The sequence below is a fragment of the Leptodactylus fuscus genome, chromosome 9, assembly GCF_031893055.1.
Source record: "Leptodactylus fuscus isolate aLepFus1 chromosome 9, aLepFus1.hap2, whole genome shotgun sequence".
NCBI lineage: Eukaryota > Metazoa > Chordata > Amphibia > Anura > Leptodactylidae > Leptodactylus > Leptodactylus fuscus.
In genome coordinates this window covers 11,263,486-11,288,103 of record NC_134273.1, presented here as the reverse complement: position 1 = coordinate 11,288,103, position 24,618 = coordinate 11,263,486, and the positions used below count along the sequence as shown (strand labels likewise).

General features: G+C 40.4%; 1 protein-coding gene across 1 annotated transcript in view; it reads left to right on the top strand.

Moving 5' to 3' along the window:
• ERICH3 (glutamate rich 3) overlaps nucleotides 1-14,428 on the top strand; it is a 51,270-nt gene extending 36,842 nt beyond the window's left edge. The window contains exons 13-18 of the mRNA XM_075287169.1: nucleotides 996-1,427; nucleotides 8,771-8,893; nucleotides 9,510-9,697; nucleotides 9,797-10,055; nucleotides 10,347-12,941; nucleotides 14,170-14,428. Coding sequence (XP_075143270.1) covers nucleotides 996-1,427; nucleotides 8,771-8,893; nucleotides 9,510-9,697; nucleotides 9,797-10,055; nucleotides 10,347-12,904 — 3,560 coding nt within the window. The 3' untranslated portion in view covers nucleotides 12,905-12,941; nucleotides 14,170-14,428. The remainder of the gene's footprint in view (nucleotides 1-995; nucleotides 1,428-8,770; nucleotides 8,894-9,509; nucleotides 9,698-9,796; nucleotides 10,056-10,346; nucleotides 12,942-14,169) is intronic.
• Nucleotides 14,429-24,618: the final 10,190 nt, after the last annotated feature.

The following is a 24,618-nucleotide window of genomic DNA, read 5'->3' as shown; positions in this document are numbered from 1 at the left end:
GATAGGTGCCGCTCTACTGATTCTGGTGCAGTTGGAATTTTATCTCTAGTTTCCATCACTTTTGAGCAATTCATGTCGTTAGTTTCAACACCCAATATGCTAATTAGGCTCTGTACTGTCAAGTAGGCGGTCCTAGACTACAGCAGACAGGTAAGGACCACCCAGCTGACAATAGAGAGCCCAATTGGCATAATAGGTGCTGAAAACCAGCTGCACTGATTGCTTGGGAATGGTGGGGCTACAGAAAAAAAATTCCAACTGTGCCAGAATCAGTGCAAATGTTGCAAAAAAACGATCGAGGTGGTGAAAAGTCCTCTCTAACTCTATATGTGATCAGGGCAGTCAGCAATGACCGCACCCAGAGTCACCAGAGGCCATCAAAACATATTTGCCAAATGATATCAGGCCAGTAGAAAATAAAAGAGGTCAAAGGTGGCAAATCTACAGGATCTTATTTTCCAGAAACAGCGCCACCCCTGCCCATGGGCCGTGTCTGGTATTGCAGTTCAGTCCCATTTACTTTAAAGGGACAAACTACATTGGCCAAAGCTGCAATACCAGACACTGGAAAAAAAGAAGACAACCCCTTTAAACTCCTCAATGGAAAAAGACCATGCGAAATACTATGGAGCAAGTGGTCTATAGAAAGTTCTCTCCAAAATGGGCAGTCAGATGTGTATGTGCCAATGGGGCAACCAGTCAGCCATAAATTATCCAAAGTAGCCTTTGTGTCTGATCCATTAGTATAAGGGGTACAATTGGATTCTGGTTGGTGTAAGTTACTCATGGACAGATATAAGGTCCAACAGGATTTGATGAAATTTCTGCTGCCGTAGAATACAAGGCATTATGGGTTAAGGTGACCTTCGACCTGGACCTTAGTCAGAAAAATTGTATATATTGTAACCCAAGAGGCGCCATGATCAGATCTTTAACACTTTTTGCAAATGGTTGTGAAGGCACATTAAGATTTCACATTTCTTCCCCCCTTGTAGATAGGAAACGCAGAGACTCCGTTTCATCTAGAAGTTCAGTAGATAGCTCCTCAAGTGAAGATGACTCCGACCATGATGGTAATGTTAATAAAGATGGCGACCATGAAACAGAAAGCGACCAGGAGAAAGAATATAAGGCTGTTATTGAAGACATGGACAGCCATGATTTAGACAAGACACCTGAAGTAGAAGAAGCAGACAAGGAGGGACGTGAGACCAATGAGGAGGAGAACATTGAAGGTCATGAGGATGTAGCTGAACCAATGTCTGATAGACCAGAAGAGGACAGGAAAACAGACTGCGTGAGTCCTGATAATGAGCAGGTAAATGATGGTGGAACCTTAGGTCCCATGGATGAGGAGGAGAAGGAGGACAAGTCTGAGGCGGAAGATGGCTTAGAGACTAGACACACCAGTGATGATGAGGAGGGTGGTGAGTATAGGCAGTGATCTGTGGTGTGCACCTCTGACCTCCTGCATGCCACCTGTGCCGTGTTACCAACCAAGCATGCCGTGTCATTCTCTTCCATCTCTCATCTGCAAACATGTAAAATAAACATTGGAGTATGGATTTAGAAAACCCAATAGGAGTTAACAAATGGGGTCATGAATGGAGGACCTCACTATGTTGGTGTGGCCATCTGTGCTAGGTGTATGTTGGACGAAGGCACCACATTTAGTGAGGCCACCTAACCATCTAATGTGATCGGGGGTCTCCTGACTCATTATTTTAGGTTGGCTATCTGCCTTAGATTTTTGTTGGATGAAAATACCAATTTTAGTGGGACCAACTGACCATCTAATGTGTTCTGCCTCCGCAGTCCCTTAACAGTAAATACTAAGTAAGAGAAGCGTCAGGCATGTTGAATTTTAGCACACAATGGTTTTGCTCTCAGAGGTAACATTATTCCCCTGGTGGGCCAACAGGTATATCATGTGTATGACCAGCCGTAGCCAAAGCACAGAAGTACACAGACAACTAATTTCATCCAGAACTGTGTAATACTTTACTATTCCTGCGGAGGCACTGCAGGCAAACTGAACACTTGTTATGCAGTTGGATTTCCCCATACAACAGCTTATGACCAGCTTATTTTTAGGAGACCCAACAAACAAGGATTGTTCAAAGTGGACAACTCTTTTAGCAACTCGGCTACATAATAAAAATTCTAAATGTAATTTTCATTGTATTTGATACACAAGCCTCCAATGCAGATATTAAAAAGAGCATAAAAATACTTAGAAAAATCATTAAATATATTTCAATCTTAGAAGTGAAAATTCGGCTTGTAGCACCTCGTCATGACCTTCTTAGAACGGCATGGTCCAAACGCAGAGGTGAACTGGGTCTTAGCCATTGGCTGAGACCTGTCACCAGTCTGACCAGTGATTGGTTGAAGGACCAGGATCAGAGAGAGGCGAGTAACTTCTGACCCCTCCCCCCAAAAAAACCCAATGGATCCTATCATGCACCCCATTCGTAGGCCACTGTAATAAATGCAAAGTTTGGAGAGAGACTTGAAGAATAAACCTGCACCAGCTTGCTGATACTTTCCAGGTAGCAACAGGAGATTTTTTTTTGCAAGTGAAAAATAATATAAAAATAAAACACTATAAAAATAATATTAATTTAACACTACAACTCCCAGCAGGAGACTTGCCGATTCTTCTCCAGGCGTCATACAGACTTCCTGGGAGACTCGGTAAACCATCATTTACATTCACTGTGGATTTAGTTTCTTCAAAAAAAAATAAAAAAAAATTCAATTTTCAGCCATTATAATAATTGTGATAAATAGGTTTTGTCGCCTACCGGTATATTCGGGGTTAAATCGCTGTCGCACTTTATAAATTGCTATGCAAATGTTATGTAATCAGCGGCTTTGTGTTGTTGCGGCTCCACGGTTACGTTGTTACCGCATTGTACGGCTTTTCCTTTTGTTTGCTCTTTTGTGTGTTATTGTTCTTTCAGCGTGTTGGAATTAGTACGCCATGTACGGAATAAATTATTGAGTGGCGTGCCATTTTCTTGCCATTAGTTTCTCAGATTACACAGCCCGTGTTGTGCCGTCCTCTGGTTATTAGCGAGGCAGGGAAAGAGAAAAAAGGAAAAGCTTTCATAGATATAAAAAATAGAAAAGGAATACAGTAACAGAAAAATGTACAAAAATTAACAAAAAAAAAATTGTTTCCAAGATCTCCCTGCAACTTATAACCATATATATCACAGAGCTCAGCTTCTCTCCTCTATCATATAATCCTATATATCACAGAGCTCAGCTTCTCCCCTCTATCATATAACCCTATATATCACAGAACTCAGCTTCTCTCCTCCATCATATAACCCTATATATCACAGAGCTCAGCTTCTCTCCTCTATCATATAACCCTATATATCACATAGCTCAGCTTCTCTCCTCCATCATATAACCCTATATATCACGGAGCTCAGCTTCTCTCCTCTATCATATAACCCTATATATCACAGTGCTCATCTTCTCTCCTCTATCATATAACCCTATATATCACAGAGCTCAGCTTCTCTCCTCTATCATATAACCCTATATATCACAGTGCTCATCTTCTCTCCTCCATCATATAACCCTATATATCACGGAGCTCAGCTTCTCTCCTCTATCATATAACCCTATATATCACAGTGCTCATCTTCTCTCCTCTATCATATAACCCTATATATCACAGAGCTCAGCTTCTCTCCTATATCATATAACCTATATATCACAGAGCTTAGCTTCTCTCCTCTATCATATAACCCTATATATCACAGAGCTCAGCTTCTCTCCTCTATCATATAACCCTATATATCACACAGCTCAGCTTCTCTCCTCTATCCTATAACCTATATATCACACAGCTCAGCTTCTCTCCTCTATCCTATAACCTATATATCACACAGCTCAGCTTCTCTCCTCTATCCTATAACCTATATATCACAGAGCTTAGCTTCTCTCCTCTATCATATAACCCTATATATCACAGAGCTCAGCTTCTCTCCTATATCATATAACCTATATATCACAGAGCTTAGCTTCTCTCCTCTATCATATAACCCTATATATCACATTGCTTAGCTTCTCTCCTCTATCATATAACCCTATATATCACAGAGCTCAGCTTCTCTCCTATATCATATAACCTATATATCACAGAGCTTAGCTTCTCTCCTCTATCATATAACCCTATATATCACAGAGCTCAGCTTCTCTCCTCTATCATATAACCCTATATATCACAGAGCTCAGCTTCTCTCCTCTATCATATAACCCTATATATATCACCGAGCTCAGCTTCTCTCCTCTATCATATAACCTATATATCACAGAGCTCAGCTTCTCTCCTCTATCGTATAACCCTATATATCACAGAGCTCAGCTTCTCTCCTCTATCATATAAACTACTGTATATATCACAGAGCTCAGCTTCTCTCCTCTATCATATAACCCTATATATATCACAGAGCTCAGCTTCTCTCCTCTATCATATAACCTATATATCACAGAGCTCAGCTTCTCTCCTCTATCATATAACCCTATATATCACAGAGCTCAGCTTCTCTCCTCTATCATATAACCCTATATATCACAGAGCTCAGCTTCTCTCCTCTATCATATAACCTATATATCACAGAGCTCAGCTTCTCTCCTCTATCATATATCCCTATATATCACACAGCTCAGCTTCTCTCCTCTATCATATATCCCTATATATAACAGAGCTCAGCTTCTCTCCTCTATCATATATCCCTATATATCACACAGCTCAGCTTCTCTCCTCTATCATATATCCCTATATATCACACAGCTCAGCTTCTCTCCTCTATCCTATATCCCTATATATAACAGAGCTCAGCTTCTCTCCTCTATCCTATAACCCTATATATCACAGAGCTCAGCTTCTCTCCTCTATCATATAACCTACTGTATATATCACAGAGCTCAGCTTCTCTCCTCTATCATATAACCCTATATATCACATAGCTCAGCTTCTCTCCTCTATCATATAACCTATATATCACAGAGCTCAGCTTCTCTCCTCTATCATATAATCCTATATATCACAGAGCTCAGCTTCTCTCCTCTATCATATATCCCTATATATCACAGAGCTCAGCTTCTCTCCTATATCATATAACCTATATATCACAGAGCTCAGCTTCTCTCCTCTATCATATAACCCTATATATCACAGAGCTCAGCTTCTCTCCTCTATCCTATAACCCTATATATCACAGAGCTCAGCTTCTCTCCTCTATCATATAACCCTATATATCACAGAGCTCAGCTTCTCTCCTCTATCATATAACCCTATATATCACACAGCTCAGCTTCTCTCCTCTATCATATAACCTATATATCACACAGCTCAGCTTCTCTCCTCTATCATATAACCCTATATATCACAGAGCTCAGCTTCTCTCCTCTATCCTATAACCCTATATATCACAGAGCTCAGCTTCTCTCCTCTATCATATAACCCTATATATCACACAGCTCAGCTTCTCTCCTCTATCCTATAACCCTATATATCACAGAGCTCAGCTTCTCTCCTCTATCCTATAACCCTATATATCACAGAGCTCAGCTTCTCTTCTCTATCATATAACCTACATATCACAGAGCTCAGCTTCTCTCCTCTATCCTATAACCCTATATATCACAGAGCTCAGCTTCTCTTCTCTATCATATAACCCTATATATCACAGAGCTCAGCTTCTCTCCTCTATCATATAACCTATATATCACAGAGCTCAGCTTCTCTCCTCTATCATATAACCCTATATATCACACAGCTCAGCTTCTCTCCTCTATCCTATAACCCTATATATCACAGAGCTCAGCTTCTCTCCTCTATCATATAACCTATATATCACAGAGCTCAGCTTCTCTCCTCTATCATATAACCCTATATATCACAGAGCTCAGCTTCTCTCCTCTATCCTATAACCCTATATATCACAGAGCTCAGCTTCTCTCCTCTATCATATAACCCTATATATCACAGAGCTCAGCTTCTCCCCTCTATCATATAACCCTACATATCACAGAGCTCAGCTTCTCTCCTCTATCCTATAACCCTATATATCACAGAGCTCAGCTTCTCTCCTCTATCGTATAACCCTATATATCACAGAGCTCAGCTTCTCTTCTCTATCATATAACCCTATATATCACAGAGCTCAGCTTCTCTCCTCTATCCTATATCCCTATATATCACACAGTTCAGTGTCTCCCTCCCCCATTATATCCCGCTCTCAGGTGATTTCTGCCGCCCTATCAGGTTCCCTTTAAGGATGAGCTAAGTCGCTAATTGCTGTAATTCTTCCCAGTCATCTCCTCTCTCATTAAACCTGCAGTCTTATCTCTATGATTGATTCCTTAAGACATTTTTATATTGCTGAATTTACCAACTGAATAAACCCATAAAGACACAGCAGATTACACACAAATGAAGCCCTGAAATATACGGCTAAAAAACTAAAGCAACTGCCGGGAAGAAATAAAAAGAAACTTTCAATGAGAGATTTTCTGGTTATTGTTAATGATTTTTTGGTAAACTGTCTCATGAAAAAAAGAAAATAAAAAATATTTTTTAAAATCTATTTAATTCTATTTATATTATTATATTCTCTATGTATTGATTCTTATAAATATATAAGGGATTCCTTATGTTCCATCTCACCGTCTTTGGAGCCAACTCAAGAGTAGAACACAAATCGCGATGACCTGATACAATGTTATTATCACAATGGGGTTCCCTATTATTAATAAGACACAACCATTCCTTATTGATCCAGCGCATCTACAAGAAAGAAATGAAGCAATATCACGATTAAAAAATCTAACATCAAGGTAGACCGATGCGTCTCCATGCTTACAGACTACAAGAAACGCTATGTAGTCTGATCCTACAGTCATGTGTTACGTCTCTCCCTCTGTCTTTCTTATTGATGTTCTGTAGGCAGAGGAAAAGAGAGGTAAGCAACCGGAAGAGAGTATGGCATGACCACAAGATCAGACTACACAGAGTTCCTACAAATTCCTCATGTAGAGCTGACGCGCATGCGCAGCCAATGCTCCATCCACTTCTATGGGACTTTGAGAAGAATGATCTATAAGTGAATGGAGCATGCGCACGACCTCCACTTAAGAGTAAAGCTTGGAATTGAGATTTCAGGATCGATTTTAAAATCCGATTTCCGATCATTTCGCGATCGTGAAATTTGCTCGATCGCCGATCGGAATCCGATCTTTTCCGATCCCGCTCGCTCAACCCTAGTCAATGCTTCTCTATGGGAAAAGTCACTTTTAGGGTTGAGCTGATCGTGAGATTTCAAAATCCGATTTCCAATCATTTTCCATCGTGATAGTGAAATTTGCTTGATCGACGATCGGAATCCGATCTTTTCCGATCCCGATCGCTCAACCCTAAATAAAGCTTTTCCTGTGCAGGGAATACACTGTTGAGCTGTACGATTCCTAGGATAATCTCTTTAAGACATTTCTCCTCTATCCTGCAAATGGGGATACATGTTATTAGTGGACAGACCCCTTTAAATCCCACATATTATACATCTGGTTGAGCCGATCTTGAGATTTCAGGATCGATTTTAAAATCCGATTTCCGATCATTTTCCAGCCAATCCCCATCTTGAAATTTGCTTGATTGCCGATCGGGATCTGATCTTTCCAGATCCTTCAACCCTAATTATACTTTGTGGTCCAGTATCATCACAAACTGCATCGCTGAGACCAACACGCGAGCAAACACGTATCAGCCCCATATCCTGCTATCTATGTGTTGTCACGTTGCCTCCCAGTAGCAGCCATTGACTGACGTCTCGGTCGAGTACGATTCTTTATCCTTTGTGTTTGCCCCGTAATTACCGATAGAACTTGTAATTATGTACTTGGAGGGAAAGATTCCGCTTAATCGCTTTCGTCAAGGAGGATAATAGGTAAAACTTCAGCAACAATTTGGTAACGTTGTCAGCTCTCTACCTGGAATACTAAAAGGTCACGGAAATGACATCCTCTAAGTAGCGTTTCCAGCTTCTTTGTGGGTGTGAAATGCGCTGGAATATCCTGTATCAGACACTTAAGTTATAGCGAGATTCTTATAAAGGGTTTGGACACTTTTCCAACCATTTTCTATTGATCTGATACATCTAAACCTAAAGAAAAATCAACTGGAAACATTTTGTATAAAATTCTCTTATTTGTTTATTGATTTGTGCGCACAGCTTCTATGCCTGCTTATGTCCTGTAGTCTGACATCGTAGTATAACATGTTACTATATGCTATATGTCTGTAGTTTAGTCACACAAGTGATGTTTGTAGTCTGGAACTAGTGAGACGCATAGGACTGCATAGGGGCTGTATACACAAAACGGTAGATGTTTACCTGTTTGCAAAGTTTCTTCGTATCATTTGGATTCCTAGAGGTACGTACCCATATTAAAGTGACTCCTACTCTTGATATAATGACTGAAAGCAATACAAGAGGTGAGGTGAGTATTCCAGACCCTTCCAACGCAGCCAATCATATGAATCAACAGGCGGCACCAGGGGGCGCTGATTCCAGAGATTGCTCTGCATGGTTTGTGCGTGAACTTGCTTTTGCCTCCTCCCCTGCATGGATGTAACATTGGCGCGTCCCCCGCAGATCTGCTGCTATGCTTCTGTGTGCAGTGTGTACATGTACCCCGACCACTTCTCCTCCTCTGCCTGCTGTGAAATTTGCTATTTTTCTTAAAGACTGCAAATCAGTCCAGGAAAAGATAGCAGAGGCCATTGACAATAAGCCAAGTTTGGATTCGGAGCCTGAACCCAGCGACTCCAGTACGGATGAAGAGGACAATCTTAAAGGCACATATACAAGTAAGATCAGAAACAGTTCACGTTTTGCAATCTTGAAGTCACTAAGAAGCCCAATAGCAAAACTTTAAATAGGGCCACATAAACAGACCAAATTTAAAGGGGATTTCAGGAATCATTTTATTTTTGGCCAGTCTTTATTTTGAGAGGTGACAGTCTGGACAATGACAAAGTATAACCCCCACCGCTTGTAGTTTACACCCAAATTCTGATATTCACTGTAAGAATACTTCCATATAGTGTCCATACCATACATCATACAGTGCCGACATAATAGTGTACACATGTAATATTCAAGGAATACTGCCATACGGTGCCCATATATAATGTTGTCATACGGCACCGTAGTGTCATTCACTGCCCAAATACTATTACCAGACCCACTGTATAGTAGTTAAATGGTTTTTGGTGGTGTAAGGCAGTGTAGGGGTTAATGGTGAAGTCCTTAATAGTCTGTGAAGCTAAGATGCTCAATCTTCAGATTGCTCCTGGTGATCTGGTTCCTAGGTCTTCCCCCCAATAGTGTAAGAGGTGTATTACAGGGCAGTTACCAATAATATGCTGGAGTAGAGCAGACTGGAGATGTCCATGTAGTAATGATGTGATATGTATTTCACAGACTTGGTGGAGTCACCTGGTAGACTTCTCCACGATGAACCGGAGCAACTGGGGAATGACCAAGAACTGATGTTGGATTTCTTAATAGATGAAGAGATTCTGAAGGAAACTAGAGCTGAGATGGTAGAAGCAGAAAACCATAAAAATGCACCTGACGAAAAGGATGTGATAGAAGAGGAGTCACATGAAGTGCCTGTCGAGGAGACATGTGAAATTGAGAGTGTGATTGTTGAGAAGGAAGATGCACCTGGTGAGGAGACTGCTGAGAATGAAGAAGTATCTGGTGAGGAGACTGCTCAGAAGGAAGATGTACCTGATGAGGAGACTGCTCAGAATGAAGAAGCACCTGGTGAGGAGACTGCTCAGAAGGAAGATGCACCTGCTGAGGAGATTGCTCAGAATGAAGAAGCACCTGGGGAGGAGAGTACTCAGAATGAAGAAGCACCTGGTGAGGAGACTGCTCAGAAGGAAGAAGCACCTGGTGAGGAGACTGCTCAGAAGGAAGAAGCACCTGGTGAGGAGACTGCTCAGAAGGAAGAAGCACCTGGTGAGGAGACTGCTCAGAAGGAAGAAGCACCTGGTGAGGAGACTCCTCAGAAGGAAGAAGCACCTGGTGAGGAGACTGCTCAGAAGGAAGAAGCACCTGGTGAGGAGACTGCTCAGAATGAAGAAGCACCTGGTGAGGTGACTGCAGAGAATGAAGAAGTATCTGGTGAGGAGACTGCTCAGAATGAAGAAGCACCTGATGAGGTGACTGCAGAGAATGAAGAAGTATCTGGTGAGGAGACTGCTCAGAAGGAAGATGCACCTGGTGAGGAGAGTACTCAGAATGAAGAAGCACCTGGGGAGGAGAGTACTCAGAATGAAGAAGTATCTGGTGAGGAGACTGCTCAGAAGGAAGATGCACCTGGTGAGGAGAGTACTCAGAATGAAGAAGCACCTGGGGAGGAGAGTACTCAGAATGAAGAAGTAGCTGGTGAGGAGACTGCTCAGAAGGAAGAAGCACCTGGTGAGGAGACTGCTCAAAATGAAGAAGCACCTGCTAAGGAGACTGCAGAGAATGAAAAAGCACCTGGTGAGGAGACTGCTAAAAATGAAGAAGCACCTGGTGAGGAGACTGCTCAAAATGAAGAAGCACCTGGTAAGGAGACTGCAGAGAATGAAGAAGCACCTGATGAGGAAATTCCTCTGAATGAAGAAGCACCTGGTGAGGAGACTGCTCAGAATGAAGATGCACCTGGTGATGAGACTGCTGAGAATGAAGAAGCATCTGTTGAGGTGACTGCTGAGAAGGAAGAAGCACATGGTGAGGAGACTGCTCCAAGTGAAGAAGCACCTGGTGAGGAGACTGCTCAGAATGAAGAAGCACCTGGTGAGCAAACTCTTCTGAGTGAAGAAGCACCTGGTGAGATGACTGCTGAGAAGGAAGAAGGACCTGGTGAGAAGACTGCTCTGAATGAAGAAGCACCTGGTGAGGAGACTGCTCAGAATGATGAAGCACCTGGTGAGGAGACTGCTCAGAATGAAGAAGCACCTGGTGAGGAGACTGCTCAGAATGAAGAAGCACCTGGTGTGGAGACTGCTCAGAATGAAGAAACACCTGCTGTGGAGACTGCTCAGAATGAAGAAGCCCCTGGTGAAGTGACTGCTCAGAATGAAGAAGCACCTGGTGAGGAGACTGCTCAGAATGAAGAAGCATCTGGTGAAGTGACTTCTCAGAATGAAGAAGCAGCTGGGGAGGAAACTCCTCTGAATGAAGAAGCACCTGGTGAGGAGATTGCTCAGAGTGAAGAAGCACCTGGTGAGGAGACTGCTCAGAATGAAGAAGCACCTGGTGAGGAAACTCCTCTGAATGAAGAAGCACCTGGTGAGGAGACTGTTCAGAATGAAGAAGCACCTGGTGAAGTGACTGCTCAGAATGAAGAAGCACCTGGTGAGGAAACTCCTCTGAATGAAGAAGCACCTGGTGAGGAGACTGTTCAGAATGAAGAAGCACCTGGTGAAGTGACTTCTCAGAATGAAGAAGCACCTGGTGAGGAAACTCCTCTGAATGAAGAAGCACCTGGTGAGGAGACTGCTCAGAATGAAGAAACACCTGGTGAGGAGATTGCTCAGAATGAAGATGCACCTGGTGATGAGACTGCTGAGAATGAAGAAGCACCTGGTGAGGAAACTCCTCTGAATGAAGAAACACCTGGTGAGGAGATTGCTCAGAATGAAGATGCACCTGGTGATGAGACTGCTGAGAATGAAGACGCACCTGGTGAGGAGACTGCTCTGAGTGAAGAAGCACCTGGTGAGGAGACTGCTCTGAGTGAAGAAGCACCTGGTGAGGATACTGCTGAGAAAGAGGATGCACCAGGTGAGGTGACTGCTGAGAAAGAAGATGCACCTGGAGACGTGACTGCTGAGAATGAAGAGCCACCTGTTGAAGTAACTGCTGACAGTGAAGAAGCACCTGAATCAGTGACTGCTGAGAAAGAAAATGCAACTGGTGAGGAGACTGCTGAGAATGAAGATACACCTGAGGAGGTGACTACTGAGAATAAAGATGCACCTGATGAGGAGACTGCTGAGAAAGAAGATGCACCAGGTGAGGTGACTGACGAGCATCAAGATGCACCTGATGAGGTGACTGCTGAAAATCAAGATGCACCCGGTGAGGAGACTGGTGAGAAAAAAGATGCACCTGGTGAGGAGACTGCTGAGAAACAAGAAGCACCTGCTGAGGAGACTGCTGAGAAAGAAGATGCACCTGGTAAGGAGACAGCTGAGACTGAAGATGCAACTGGTGAGGAGACTGTTGAGAATGATGATGCACCTGGAGAGGTGAATGTTGAGAATGAAGAAGCACCTGGTGAAGTGACTGCTCAGAATGAAGATGCACCAGTTGATGTGACTGCTCAGAATGAAGAGGCACCAAGTGAGGAAACTGCTGAGAATGAAGATGCTTCTAAAAATGTTAATGGTGAAGAATCTGAGGAACCTGAAATTCAGCCAGAAGAGAAGACAGAAGAAGTTGGTGTTGAGCACACGGTCACTTTAGTAGAACCTATAAGTAATGAAGATGATGACGCAAAATCAAACAATGCTGAAGATGAACCAAAAAATGAAGAGGTGGGTCAAGAATCTATAAATATTGAAGATGACAGTACTAAAAAGGTACTTGAGGAAGAGTCAAGTGATGGACCTAGAGATGATAGGATGCATGATCTACCTCAAGAGGAAACCAAAGATAAAGCTGAGGAGATTACACCACTAACCCCAATGGAGCCAGAAGAGACAACAAACAATGAGACTGACATCAGTAAAAATAAAGCGGTGGAAGAATCTGGTAGTCCTGAGCTGGCTAGATCTGGGGAAGAAATGAGTCACTTGGAAGAAATCGAGGGATAATAAAAAAAAAATGAAGAGGACATAAGGTGTGAAGAATGTAAGTATGGAGGTATTTCTAAATAAATTATGTCATGGGAACGTCTGAAGTGTTGTAGATAGAGATGAGCGAACACTGTTCGGATCAGCCGTTCCGAACAGCATGCTCCCATAGAAATGAATGGAAGCACCTGGCACGTACACTTTGCCGGTGGCTGGTCACCGTGCCAGGTGCTTCCATTCATTTCTATGGGACCGTGCTGTTCGGAACGGCTGATCCGAACAGTGTTCGCTCATCTCTAGTTGTAGATATTCCATCCATTGTCAAATACCCAGTTAGGGTGATCCGTCTCATGGAACCATTCTCTCTCTCTCTTGGACTTGTTTACTACATCAGGGCCAACTCCATCAACTTCAGGTCTTTACATTTCTTATCAGGCTCCACTTCACTGATTCCGGAGCAGTTGGATTTTTTTCACTGATTGCTCGGGAATGGTGAGGGCTAGAGAACAAAACTCCAATTGTGCCGGAATCAGTGGAGCGGCGCCTATCAATAGATGCAAAGAAATGGAGTTGGCGATATTTATTTTACTCATTTAGATAGCGCCAACTTACTCCATAGGATTGTACGCCATTGGGGCTCAAAACCAAAATACTGAATGGATCAATGAATTGTACTCTCTCCTCCTCCCCTTAGGAATGGCTCACGTCTGCGTTCGGGCCATTCCATTCCCCTTTCCGCATGAAAAATGTGGAGAGAAAAGAACACTTTTCTTTTTGCATTTTCGTACGGAAACCACATGGACCCCATTATAATCTACGGGGTCTGCTGGTTTCCTAAGGTAACTGCTTTTTTATGCGGATTAGATTTACATTCGGGGGGTTCCCAAGTGGGCTCCCTAAACGGAAACCCATGCGCAGATGTGAACCGGGCTTTAGACCTCTGACTAATTCAATACTTCTGTGACCTGCAGGCCATCTTAACACTGTAGGGATTGTAGGGTTATAGGTTGGACTTGATAGACTAATGTCTTTATCCAACCTCATCAACTATGTAACTATATATGTTAATACAGTTCAGCAGAGATTTCAGAGTGAAAGTCGATTTAGAAAAGACTTGGAGTTGAAGAGCCTGATATGTGGAGAAAAAGGCATTTTTCTCTGCTAAGATCTATTACAATGTTCCTTATAGTCTCTTGTATTATTGATTTATGCAAAGTTTGCTGAAATGTTAGTGACCCCTTTAAAAAAAAAAGAGAGACTAAAATTATTCATTTGTTTATTCGCAGCCTCAAAAGCAAAACCATCAGGATGGAGATAAAAGAAGAAGAGGATTCTGTGTTGTTGTGAAGCATCAGATAAACTAGACGGAGGGGGAAGCGAAATCAGGAAAATATTTTTCTATGTATTTATAGATTGTTCGGTTTACAGGGAAAACACGAGAAATTATAATATATAAAAACTCCCCCGTCTTTGTATGAAACCACAAACTTACAGCACTTTCTATATGTTTACAAAATCCTCATGTGTTTTTCTATATAAAGTCTATATCAGGGTCAACTATTGAAATGTGAATAAATGAATTTATAGCAGAACTGAATGAATAAATCTATACAAATAATACGTACGGTATGTGATCTCTAGATATGTCAGAATTATTACAAAAACTCCTTTAAGACAAAGGCAAGACTGGCTACAAAAGGAACGGGGAATATCTAGGAAGCTTCTTATACTTCTTCCTTCTACTCAATCCACTCCAGGCTCTGGCTCAAAAAACTGCAGCAAAAATATCCAACAAAAAAAGCAGCTTTTCAATGACGTACTGTAGCTTTAATTTGGCATTTGATAATCCAGAAAGTGTGAAAATACCGCAGCAAAACTACAAGAAATCGGACGGAAAATACAAGATATAGTGGTGGATTTAGTATAAAAAAATATTCTTAAAGTAATCTTTTTTTCAAATTCTAAGCTTTTTGTGACAATGCAAACACTAGTCACTATTAAACTGAACAAACAAATGGTATAGCTACTATAATACTGCCCCCTATGTACAAGAATATAACTACTATAATACTGCTCCTATGTACAAGAATATAACTACTATAATACTACTCCTATGTACAAGAATATAACTACTATAATACTACCTCCTATGTACAAGAATATAACTACTATAATACTACTCCTATGTACAAGAATATAACTACTATAATACTACTCCTATGTACAAGAATATAACTACTATAATACTACTCCTATGTACAAGAATATAACTACTATAATACTGCCCCTATGTACAAGAATATAACTACTATAATACTGCTCCTATGTACAAGAATATAACTACTATAATACTGCTCCTATATACAAGAATATAACTACTATAATACTGCCCTTATGTACAAGAATATAACTACTATAATACTACTCCTATGTACAAGAATATAACTACTATAATACTGCCCCTATGTACAAGAATATAACTACTATAATACTGCTCCTATGTACAAGAATATAACTACTATAATACTACTCCTATGTACAAGTAAATAACTACTATAATACTGCTCCTATGTACAAGAATATAACTACTATAATACTACCTCCTATGTACAAGAATATAACTACTATAATACTACCTCCTATGTACAAGAATATAACTACTATAATACTGCTCCTATGTACAGGAATATAACTACTATAATACTGCTCCTATGTACAAGAATATAACTACTATAATACTACTATCTACAAGAATATAACTACTATAATACTGCACCTATGTACAAGAATATAACTACTATAATACTACTCCTATGTACAAGAATATAACTACTATAATACTGCTCCTATGTACAAGAATATAACTACTATAATACTACTCCTATGTACAAGAATATAACTACTATAATACTGCTCCTATGTACAAGAATATAACTACTATAATACTACTCCTATGTACAAGAATATAACTACTATAATACTACTCCTATATACAATAATATAACTACTATAATACTACTCCTATATACAAGAATATAACTACTATAATACTGCTCCTATGTACAAGAATATAACTACTATAATACTACCCCCTATGTACAAGAATATAACTACTATAATACTGCTCCTATGTACAGGAATATAACTACTATAATACTGCTCCTATGTACAGGAATATAACTACTATAATACTACTCCTATGTACAAGAATATAACTACTATAATACTACTCCTATGTACAAGAATATTACTACTATAATACTGCTCCTATGTACAAGAATATAACTACTATAATACTACTCCTATATGCAAGAATATTACTACTATAATACTGCTCCTATGTACAAGAATATAACTACTATAATACTACTCCTATGTACAAGAATATAACTACTATAATACTGCTCCTATGTACAAGAATATAACTACTATAATACTGCATCCTATGTACAAGAATATAACTACTATAATACTACTCCTATGTACAAGAATATAACTACTATAATACTACTCCTATGTACAAGAATATAACTACTATAATACTACTCCTATATACAAGAATATAACTATTATAATACTACTCCTATGTACAAGAATATAACTACTATAATACTGCATCCTATGTACAAGAATATAACTACTATAATACTACTCCTATATACAAGAATATTACTACTATAATACTGCTCCTATGTACAAGAATATAACTACTATAATACTACTCCTATATACAAGAATATAACTACTATAATACTACTCCTATGTACAAGAATATAACTACTATAATACTGCTCCTATATACAAGAATATAACTACTATAATACTGCTCCTATGTACAAGAATATAACTACTATAATACTGCTCCTATGTACAAGAATATAACTACTATAATACTGCTCCTATGTACAAGAATATAACTACTATAATACTGCATCCTATGTACAAGAATATAACTACTATAATACTACTCCTATGTACAAGAATATAACTACTATAATACTGCATCCTATGTACAAGAATATAACTACTATAATACTGCTCCTATGTACAAGAATATAACTACTATAATACTACTCCTATATACAAGAATATAACTACTATAATACTACCTCCTATGTACAAGAATATAACTACTATAATACTGCTCCTATGTACAAGAATATAAATACTATAATACTGCTCCTATGTACAAGAATATAACTACTATAATACTGCTCCTATGTACAAGAATATAAATACTATAATACTGCTCCTATGTACAAGAATATAACTACTATAATACTACTCCTATGTACAAGAATATAACTACTATAATACTGCTCCTACGTACAAGAATATAACTACTATAATACTGCTCCTATGTACAATATTCTCACTATTATTGCCTTCACTTGTAAACTTCCCCTGTGTTGGGTCTATAAGGACATGTTCGATGCTGATGAATTTTTCATGCTTGACCTTGTGTGACTTTCCTCCGGTGCTGGGAGCACATAAGACATTTTTGACACTTATGGTTTATTTCTTAATTATATTAAACAGGCGTTTGCTAGAATTGCCGTCCTGTCACTACATATACAATAATATAAAGTGATATCCATCTCCAGCATATTCATTAGCAGCTGTCACTGTTATATATCTTGGATTGGGGCCAATGTTCTGTCGGTTTCTTTATACAAAGCTCAAAAAATATTTCAGAACTTTTTAAAAATAAATTGTCTTCTGAGTAAATAAAAGAAGAAATATGCAGAACATAAAATAAATGACACAACGATCTTAAAGGGCCCCTACACCCAAAGTCATGATACTGTACAAGGACAGGTTGTAAGATTATAAGTTCCACTGATGTATATAAATGTATATGGAGGTTGTCGGAGGGGAGGATATGCCACATAATATGGGGATCAGAAGGCAGAGATGTCTTAGACTCAAGCACTCGCGGACTCCGGTTTTCAAGATCGCCGGGATCCTATACTGAGGACAGGGACTATGTGTTTGTAGTGGGAATTCCACTTTAAAGTTGTATGTCCCTTTAAGATTCAGTACCACAGTACCATACAATGCTTCAACATGATTCTGATAAATTGCCTGTTTGTGTTCGGACCAAAATGTAATTAAAATACATTAAGGTCCTTGGACAAAGCATTCCACTGCAGCCCCCATAATAAAACAGCATAATTACAATAATAGTCTTATAAAACTCCCATATAATGCTCAAATAAGGCGGCCTTATAGTGATCAAATAATGCTGCCATATAGCACTCAAGTAACGGCACCGTACAGTGCTCAAATATTGTAGCCATACACTACTCAAATCTTGCGTCCATACCATGGTCAAGTATTACTGTTGTATAGTGTTCAATATAATGCCACCGTACAGTGCTTAACTAACACTGTCATATAGTGATCAAATAATACTGCCGTTCAGTGCTCAAATAATACCAGCATACACTGCTCAAGTATTATAGCCATACAGTACCAAGATCAGGCCACTATACAATGTTCAAATATTACTGCTGTACAGAGTTCAATAATGTCACCATGCGGTGCTGACATAACACTGTCCTATAGTGCTCAAAAAATGGCAGCATAAAGTGCTCAAATAATACCAATATATGGTACTAAAACAATACTGCCATGCAGGCTCAAATAATATTGCTATACTGTGCTCAAATAATACTACCATGTAGTGCTGAAATAAAACCAACATACAGCGCTCCAACAATGATGGTCGTACAGAGAATGATGAAGGCCTGGTCTTATTCTTCTGCTCATTCTGCCCCCAACAGGTCGACCATATACATTTCCTCTCCATTCATTGTATATGGGACATAGGGATCGGTTACCTCCAGCAATCCCATAGACGTAAGTGAAGCCATTGTGCATTTGTAGACAGTGGCTCCATTTAGACAGAGGTACAAGGGACCCCCTTTCTAATGATCATGGGCATCGCGACCAGTAAGAACGATCCCCCATATCCTGTGCATAGGGGTTAACCTATTAAAGGGGTTGTCCAGCTAACAATGGAAAACCCTCTTCACTTTTATGTGAGTCGGGGGCATTGAAAAAAAACAATGCAAACTCACCTCCTGCATGTCCCGGTTCTTCTGCCCCGACAGCTTCTCCCGGGTCTCTTTAAGAGTTCCACTGAAACCGCTGATTGGTCTCAGTGGTCACGTGACCACCAGTGATGTCACAGGTAATGACATCACAGGCCCTTCACTGATTGGTGCATTACCCAATGCGGTCTGAGGTGCTGACATCTTCATCCTGTCCCATTAGAACACCATGTTGGGGTTCTATACTTCCACCATGCTTTACACTACATCGTTACTCACTCAGAATCGGTGCTGTCTGTAAATACAAGCTTTAAAACCAGAATGTCAGCGCATGAAGATGTCACTTCTCAACCATAAGAGATAAATAGAAGATAATCAGGCAACCGCTGGGATGAATGAGCCAAAATAAGGGGAGATGGGGAGGGGCTGCAAATCTGCTGTAAACATATTGTGCATTATGTGTATAAATATTAGATTTCTATATTTAGGATGTTATGTTGCTGTGCACATGATCAGCCTGAAGGTATCTGATTAATTACTTATTCTCCATATATTTTGGCATGTGTGTGTAGGAGGGAGCGTAGGAGAACATATTGTAGCATTCACTAGAAATGTCAAGTAATCATGTCTAATTCTGAAAGCCGTCTCATTTATGCAACTTTGTCTTGCGCATTTCTGAAATACTCTCCAAAAACTAAACTAAAAGCCTTTAGAACTTTTGAAACGCGGCCAAAAAATAATGATAGCGAAGTAATACAAAGCCGGACCACCATTATACAAGGACTAAACCTGAGAGAAAAGAAACCTATATACCTATACCAATAACTACAACTATACTATTGCTCCTATGTACAAGAATATAACTTCTATAATACTACCTCCTATGTACAAGAATATAACTACTATAATACTACCTCCTATGTACAAGAATATAACTACTATAATACTACCTCCTATGTACAAGAATATAACTACTATAATACTACCTCCTATGTACAAGAATATAACTACTATAATACTATCTCCTATGTACAAGAATATAACTACTATAATACTACTCCTATGTACAAGAATATAACTACTATAATACTACCTCCTATGTACAAGAATATAACTACTATAATACTACCTCCTATGTACAAGAATATAACTACTATAATACTGCTCCTATGTACAAGAATATAACTACTATAATACTACCTCCTATGTACAAGAATATAACTACTATAATACTACTCTATGTACAAGAATATAACTACTATAATACTGCCCCTATGTACAAGAATATAACTACTATAATACTGCTCCTATGTACAAGAATATATCTACTATAATACTACTGTTATGTACAAGAATATAACTACTATAATACTGCTCCTATGTACAAGAATATAACTACTATAATACTACCTCCTATGTACAAGAATATAACTACTATAATACTACTCTATGTACAAGAATATAACTACTATAATACTGCCCCTATGTACAAGAATATAACTACTATAATACTGCTCCTATGTACAAGAATATAACTATTATAATACTACTCCTATGTACAAGAATATAACTACTATAATACTACTCCTATGTACAAGAATATAACTACTATAATACTGCTCCTATGTACAAGAATATAGCTACTATAATACTGCTCCTATGTACAAGAATATAACTACTATAATACTACTCCTATGTACAAGAATATAACTACTATAATACTGCTCCTATGTACAAGAATATATCTACTATAATACTACTGTTATGTACAAGAATATAACTACTATAATACTGCTCCTATGTACAAGAATATAACTACTATAATACTACTCCTATGTACAAGAATATAACTACTATAATACTACCTCCTATGTACAAGAATATAACTACTATAATACTGCTCCTATGTACAAGAATATAGCTACTATAATACTGCTCCTATGTACAAGAATATAACTACTATAATACTGCTCCTATGTACAAGAATATAACTACTATAATACTGCTCCTATGTACAAGAATATAACTACTATAATACTACTTCCTATGTACAAGAATATAACTACTATAATACTACCTCATATGTACAAGAATATAACTACTATAATACTACTCCTATGTACAAGAATATAACTACTATAATACTACTTCCTATGTACAAGAATATAACTACTATAATACTACTCCTATGTACAAGAATATAACTACTATAATACTGCTCCTATGTACAAGAATATAACTACTATAATACTACCTTCTATGTACAAGAATATAACTACTATAATACTGCTCCTATATACAAGAATATAACTACTATAATACTGCTCCTTTGTACAAGAATATAATTGTATACATATTTATTACTGCATTCATATACATCACATTACCTTCTTTATTGTACATTATACACCACATATTGCGCCCCCTGTCATTCAGGACAATATGACAACTGACAACCAATATAACTTCTTTCCCTGTTGTAACTTTTTCTAAAATAAGAAATGCTAATAAATAATCCCCACTGACCAGACTTCTTCTCATTCTATAACATAGGGATCAGTTTGAGGTTTTGCATATTTATTTTCAGCAGGACTTCTAATGTGCAGATGAATCACCATTTCCGGAGGCTAGGGGGCGCTGTTGATGTGAGAGACATCTCGTTCTTTCTGTCTTCCTGACATGTCTAGCCATTTGGTTAATTAAATGTGAATGATAATAAAAGACAGAAAAAAGGGATTCGGAGGGCGTGTGGCGCGGCGGCTTTCATGTTACATAGCGTGGTTTGTTTTTGATGGGCAAATCAATCAATTTACTGTAAATGTGTCTGTCTGTGGAGATAGCTGCGCGGCAGCGTGGGATTCATGAAAGCAAATACAACACTCCATACAAATCATCCTACTTGTATATAGTCAACACTGAAGCCTAAGAGTACCCGGCACCTAACAGGTTACTGGCAAGGGATCAGGAAGCTGAAGCACCTAACCTGCTCTCTCTGTCACACTGCCATTCCTGTATCCACCACTAGGGGCAGCTCACTGTATATCTATTAGATATTACACCTCCCAACTGCTTCATAGGGACCTGTATAACTCTCTATGATGTGAGCGCCACCTAGTGGTGACTGCAGTCAGCCAGATTTATATTATTTTTCTGTGTGGCAAAGAAAGGGGGTGCAAATTTTCCAATGGATATATACACTTGTGTACACTGCTGACAAATATGTAGGTAGTAAGGAGAAACTCCCCTTTCCCTCCGTTCTAGTTGGTCAAGTTAGTTTATGTACTTTTTGTATTATGTTATGTATGCAAACACTTTTCATATGGACAGCGCCACCAAATAATAATAATAATAATAATAATAATATTAATAATGTGCTGGCTATTTGTTTGACCCAGGACCCATCTCTGCAAGGCACCAGGGCTGTCAGTGTTCCTATGGCAAGGTATTTCTAATGACAGGTAATAATGCGGAGAGCTCCTCCTCTTTCTCTGTGTCTGTCACAAAGAGACTTGGGAAGCTAAGCTCCTCCTCTCTCTGTACTTGTCACAAGTGATGGTTAAAGCTCCTCCTCCCTCTCTCTGCACAGTCACAGAGCATGGGGACAGCTCCTCCTCCCTCTCTCTATGCACAGTCACAGAGCATGGGGACAGCTCCTCCTCCCTCTCCCTGTACAGTCACCGAGCATGGGGACAGCTCCTCCTCCCTCTCTCTATGCACAGTCACAGAGCATGGTTAAAGCTCCTCCTCCCTCTCCTTGCACAGTCACCGAGCATGGGGACAGCTCCTCCTTCCTCTCCCTGCACAGTCACAGAGCATGGGGACAGCTCCTCCTCTCTCTCTCTCTGCACAGTCACAGAGCATGGGGACAGCTCCTCCTTCCTCTCCCTGCACAGTCACAGAGCATAGGGACAGCTCCTCCTCCCTCTCTCTCTATGCACAGTCACCGAGCATGGGGAAAGCTCCTCCTCCCTCTCCCTGTACAGTCACAGAGCATAGGGACAGCTCCTCCTCCCTCTCTCTCTATGCACAGTCACCGAGCATGGGGAAAGCTCCTCCTCCCTCTCCTTGCACAGTCACAGAGCATGGGGACAGCTCCTCCTCCCTCTCCCTGCACAGTCACAGAGCATGGGGACAGCTCCTCCTCCCTCTCCCTGTACAGTCACAGAGCATAGGGACAGCTCCTCCTCCCTCTCTCTCTATGCACAGTCACCGAGCATGGGGACAGCTCCTCCTCCCTCTCCCTGCACAGTCACAGAGCATGGGGTAGCTCCTCCTCCCTCTCTCTGTACAGTCACAGAGCATGGGGACAGCTCCTCCTCCCTCTCCCTGTACAGTCACAGAGCATGGGGTAGCTCCTCCTCCCTCTCCCTGTACAGTCACAGAGCATGGGGACAGCTCCTCCCTCTCCCTGCACAGTCACAGAGCATGGGGACAGCTCCTCCTCCCTCTCCCTGCACAGTCACCGAGCATGGGGACAGCTCCTCCTCCCTCTCCCTGTACAGTCACAGAGCATGGGGACAGCTCCTCCCTCTCCCTGCACAGTCACAGAGCATGGGGACAGCTCCTCCTCCCTCTCTCTGTACAGTCACAGAGCATGGGGACAACTCCTCCCTCTCTCTGTACAGTCACAGAGCATGGGGACAGCTCCTCCTCCCTCTCTCTGCACAGTCACAGAGCATGGGGACAGCTCCTCCTCCCTCTCTCTGTACAGTCACAGAGCATGGGGACAGCTCCTCCTCCCTCTCCTTGCACAGTCACCGAGCATGGGGACAGCTCCTCCTCTCTCTCTCTCTGCACAGTCACCGAGCATGGGGACAGCTCCTCCTCCCTCTCTCTCTCTGCACAGTCACAGAGCATGGGGACAGCTCCTCCCTCTCCCTGCACAGTCACAGAGCATGGGGACAGCTCCTCCCTCTCTCTGTACAGTCACAGAGCATGGGGACAGCTCCTCCTCCCTCTCCCTGCACAGTCACCGAGCATGCCCACTACTCTCCCATTTTCTGACTCTTAGCAGGGTTCTGGCAGCTCAGTATTGCCACATCACCTGTTTCTAGACTGTAGTCAGATTATTTCTATCTGTTCCAGTAGTAAAATATGAAGTGCTTCTAACATGACCAAGTAGAAATCCTTTGAAGTGTGTGTTATTGTCTGTGAGATAATTTGTATGAGGCCGCCATCGGCAGGGGAATGGTTTTATGTACATGCCAGGCAGGGTTTATGGTATCATTACTTTTCTTTATTTCAGACTTGTTCTGCTTTTATTTTACATAGCCGTCCGGATCAGGAGATGAGTAAGTACATAATGATTTGTACTGGATTTCATGTTTAGAACAAAGTAAGTCCATTCCTCTATGGTAACATCAATAAAGTGTATAGGTAAGAAGATGATCTCATGGAAAAAAGATCCGTCAGGTTATCATTTATCATGTGCGTGCATTTGATACTGGTTTATACAGAAATTTATGTATACGGCTCTCCGCTGGCTTCTAAAAGTGTCTGCGCACGGTCTAAATTCAGTGTATTTGTATCCGGCTCACACGTGATTATCCTCAGTTTGGTGTAAGTTTAACTTAAAAAGTTTAATGGAAACAAAAAGTACCCCTTTACGTGATATCGAGGCTTAAAGGGCAACTCCACACAAAATTGGGGCATTACTTTAATACTTTATTAAAGGTTGGC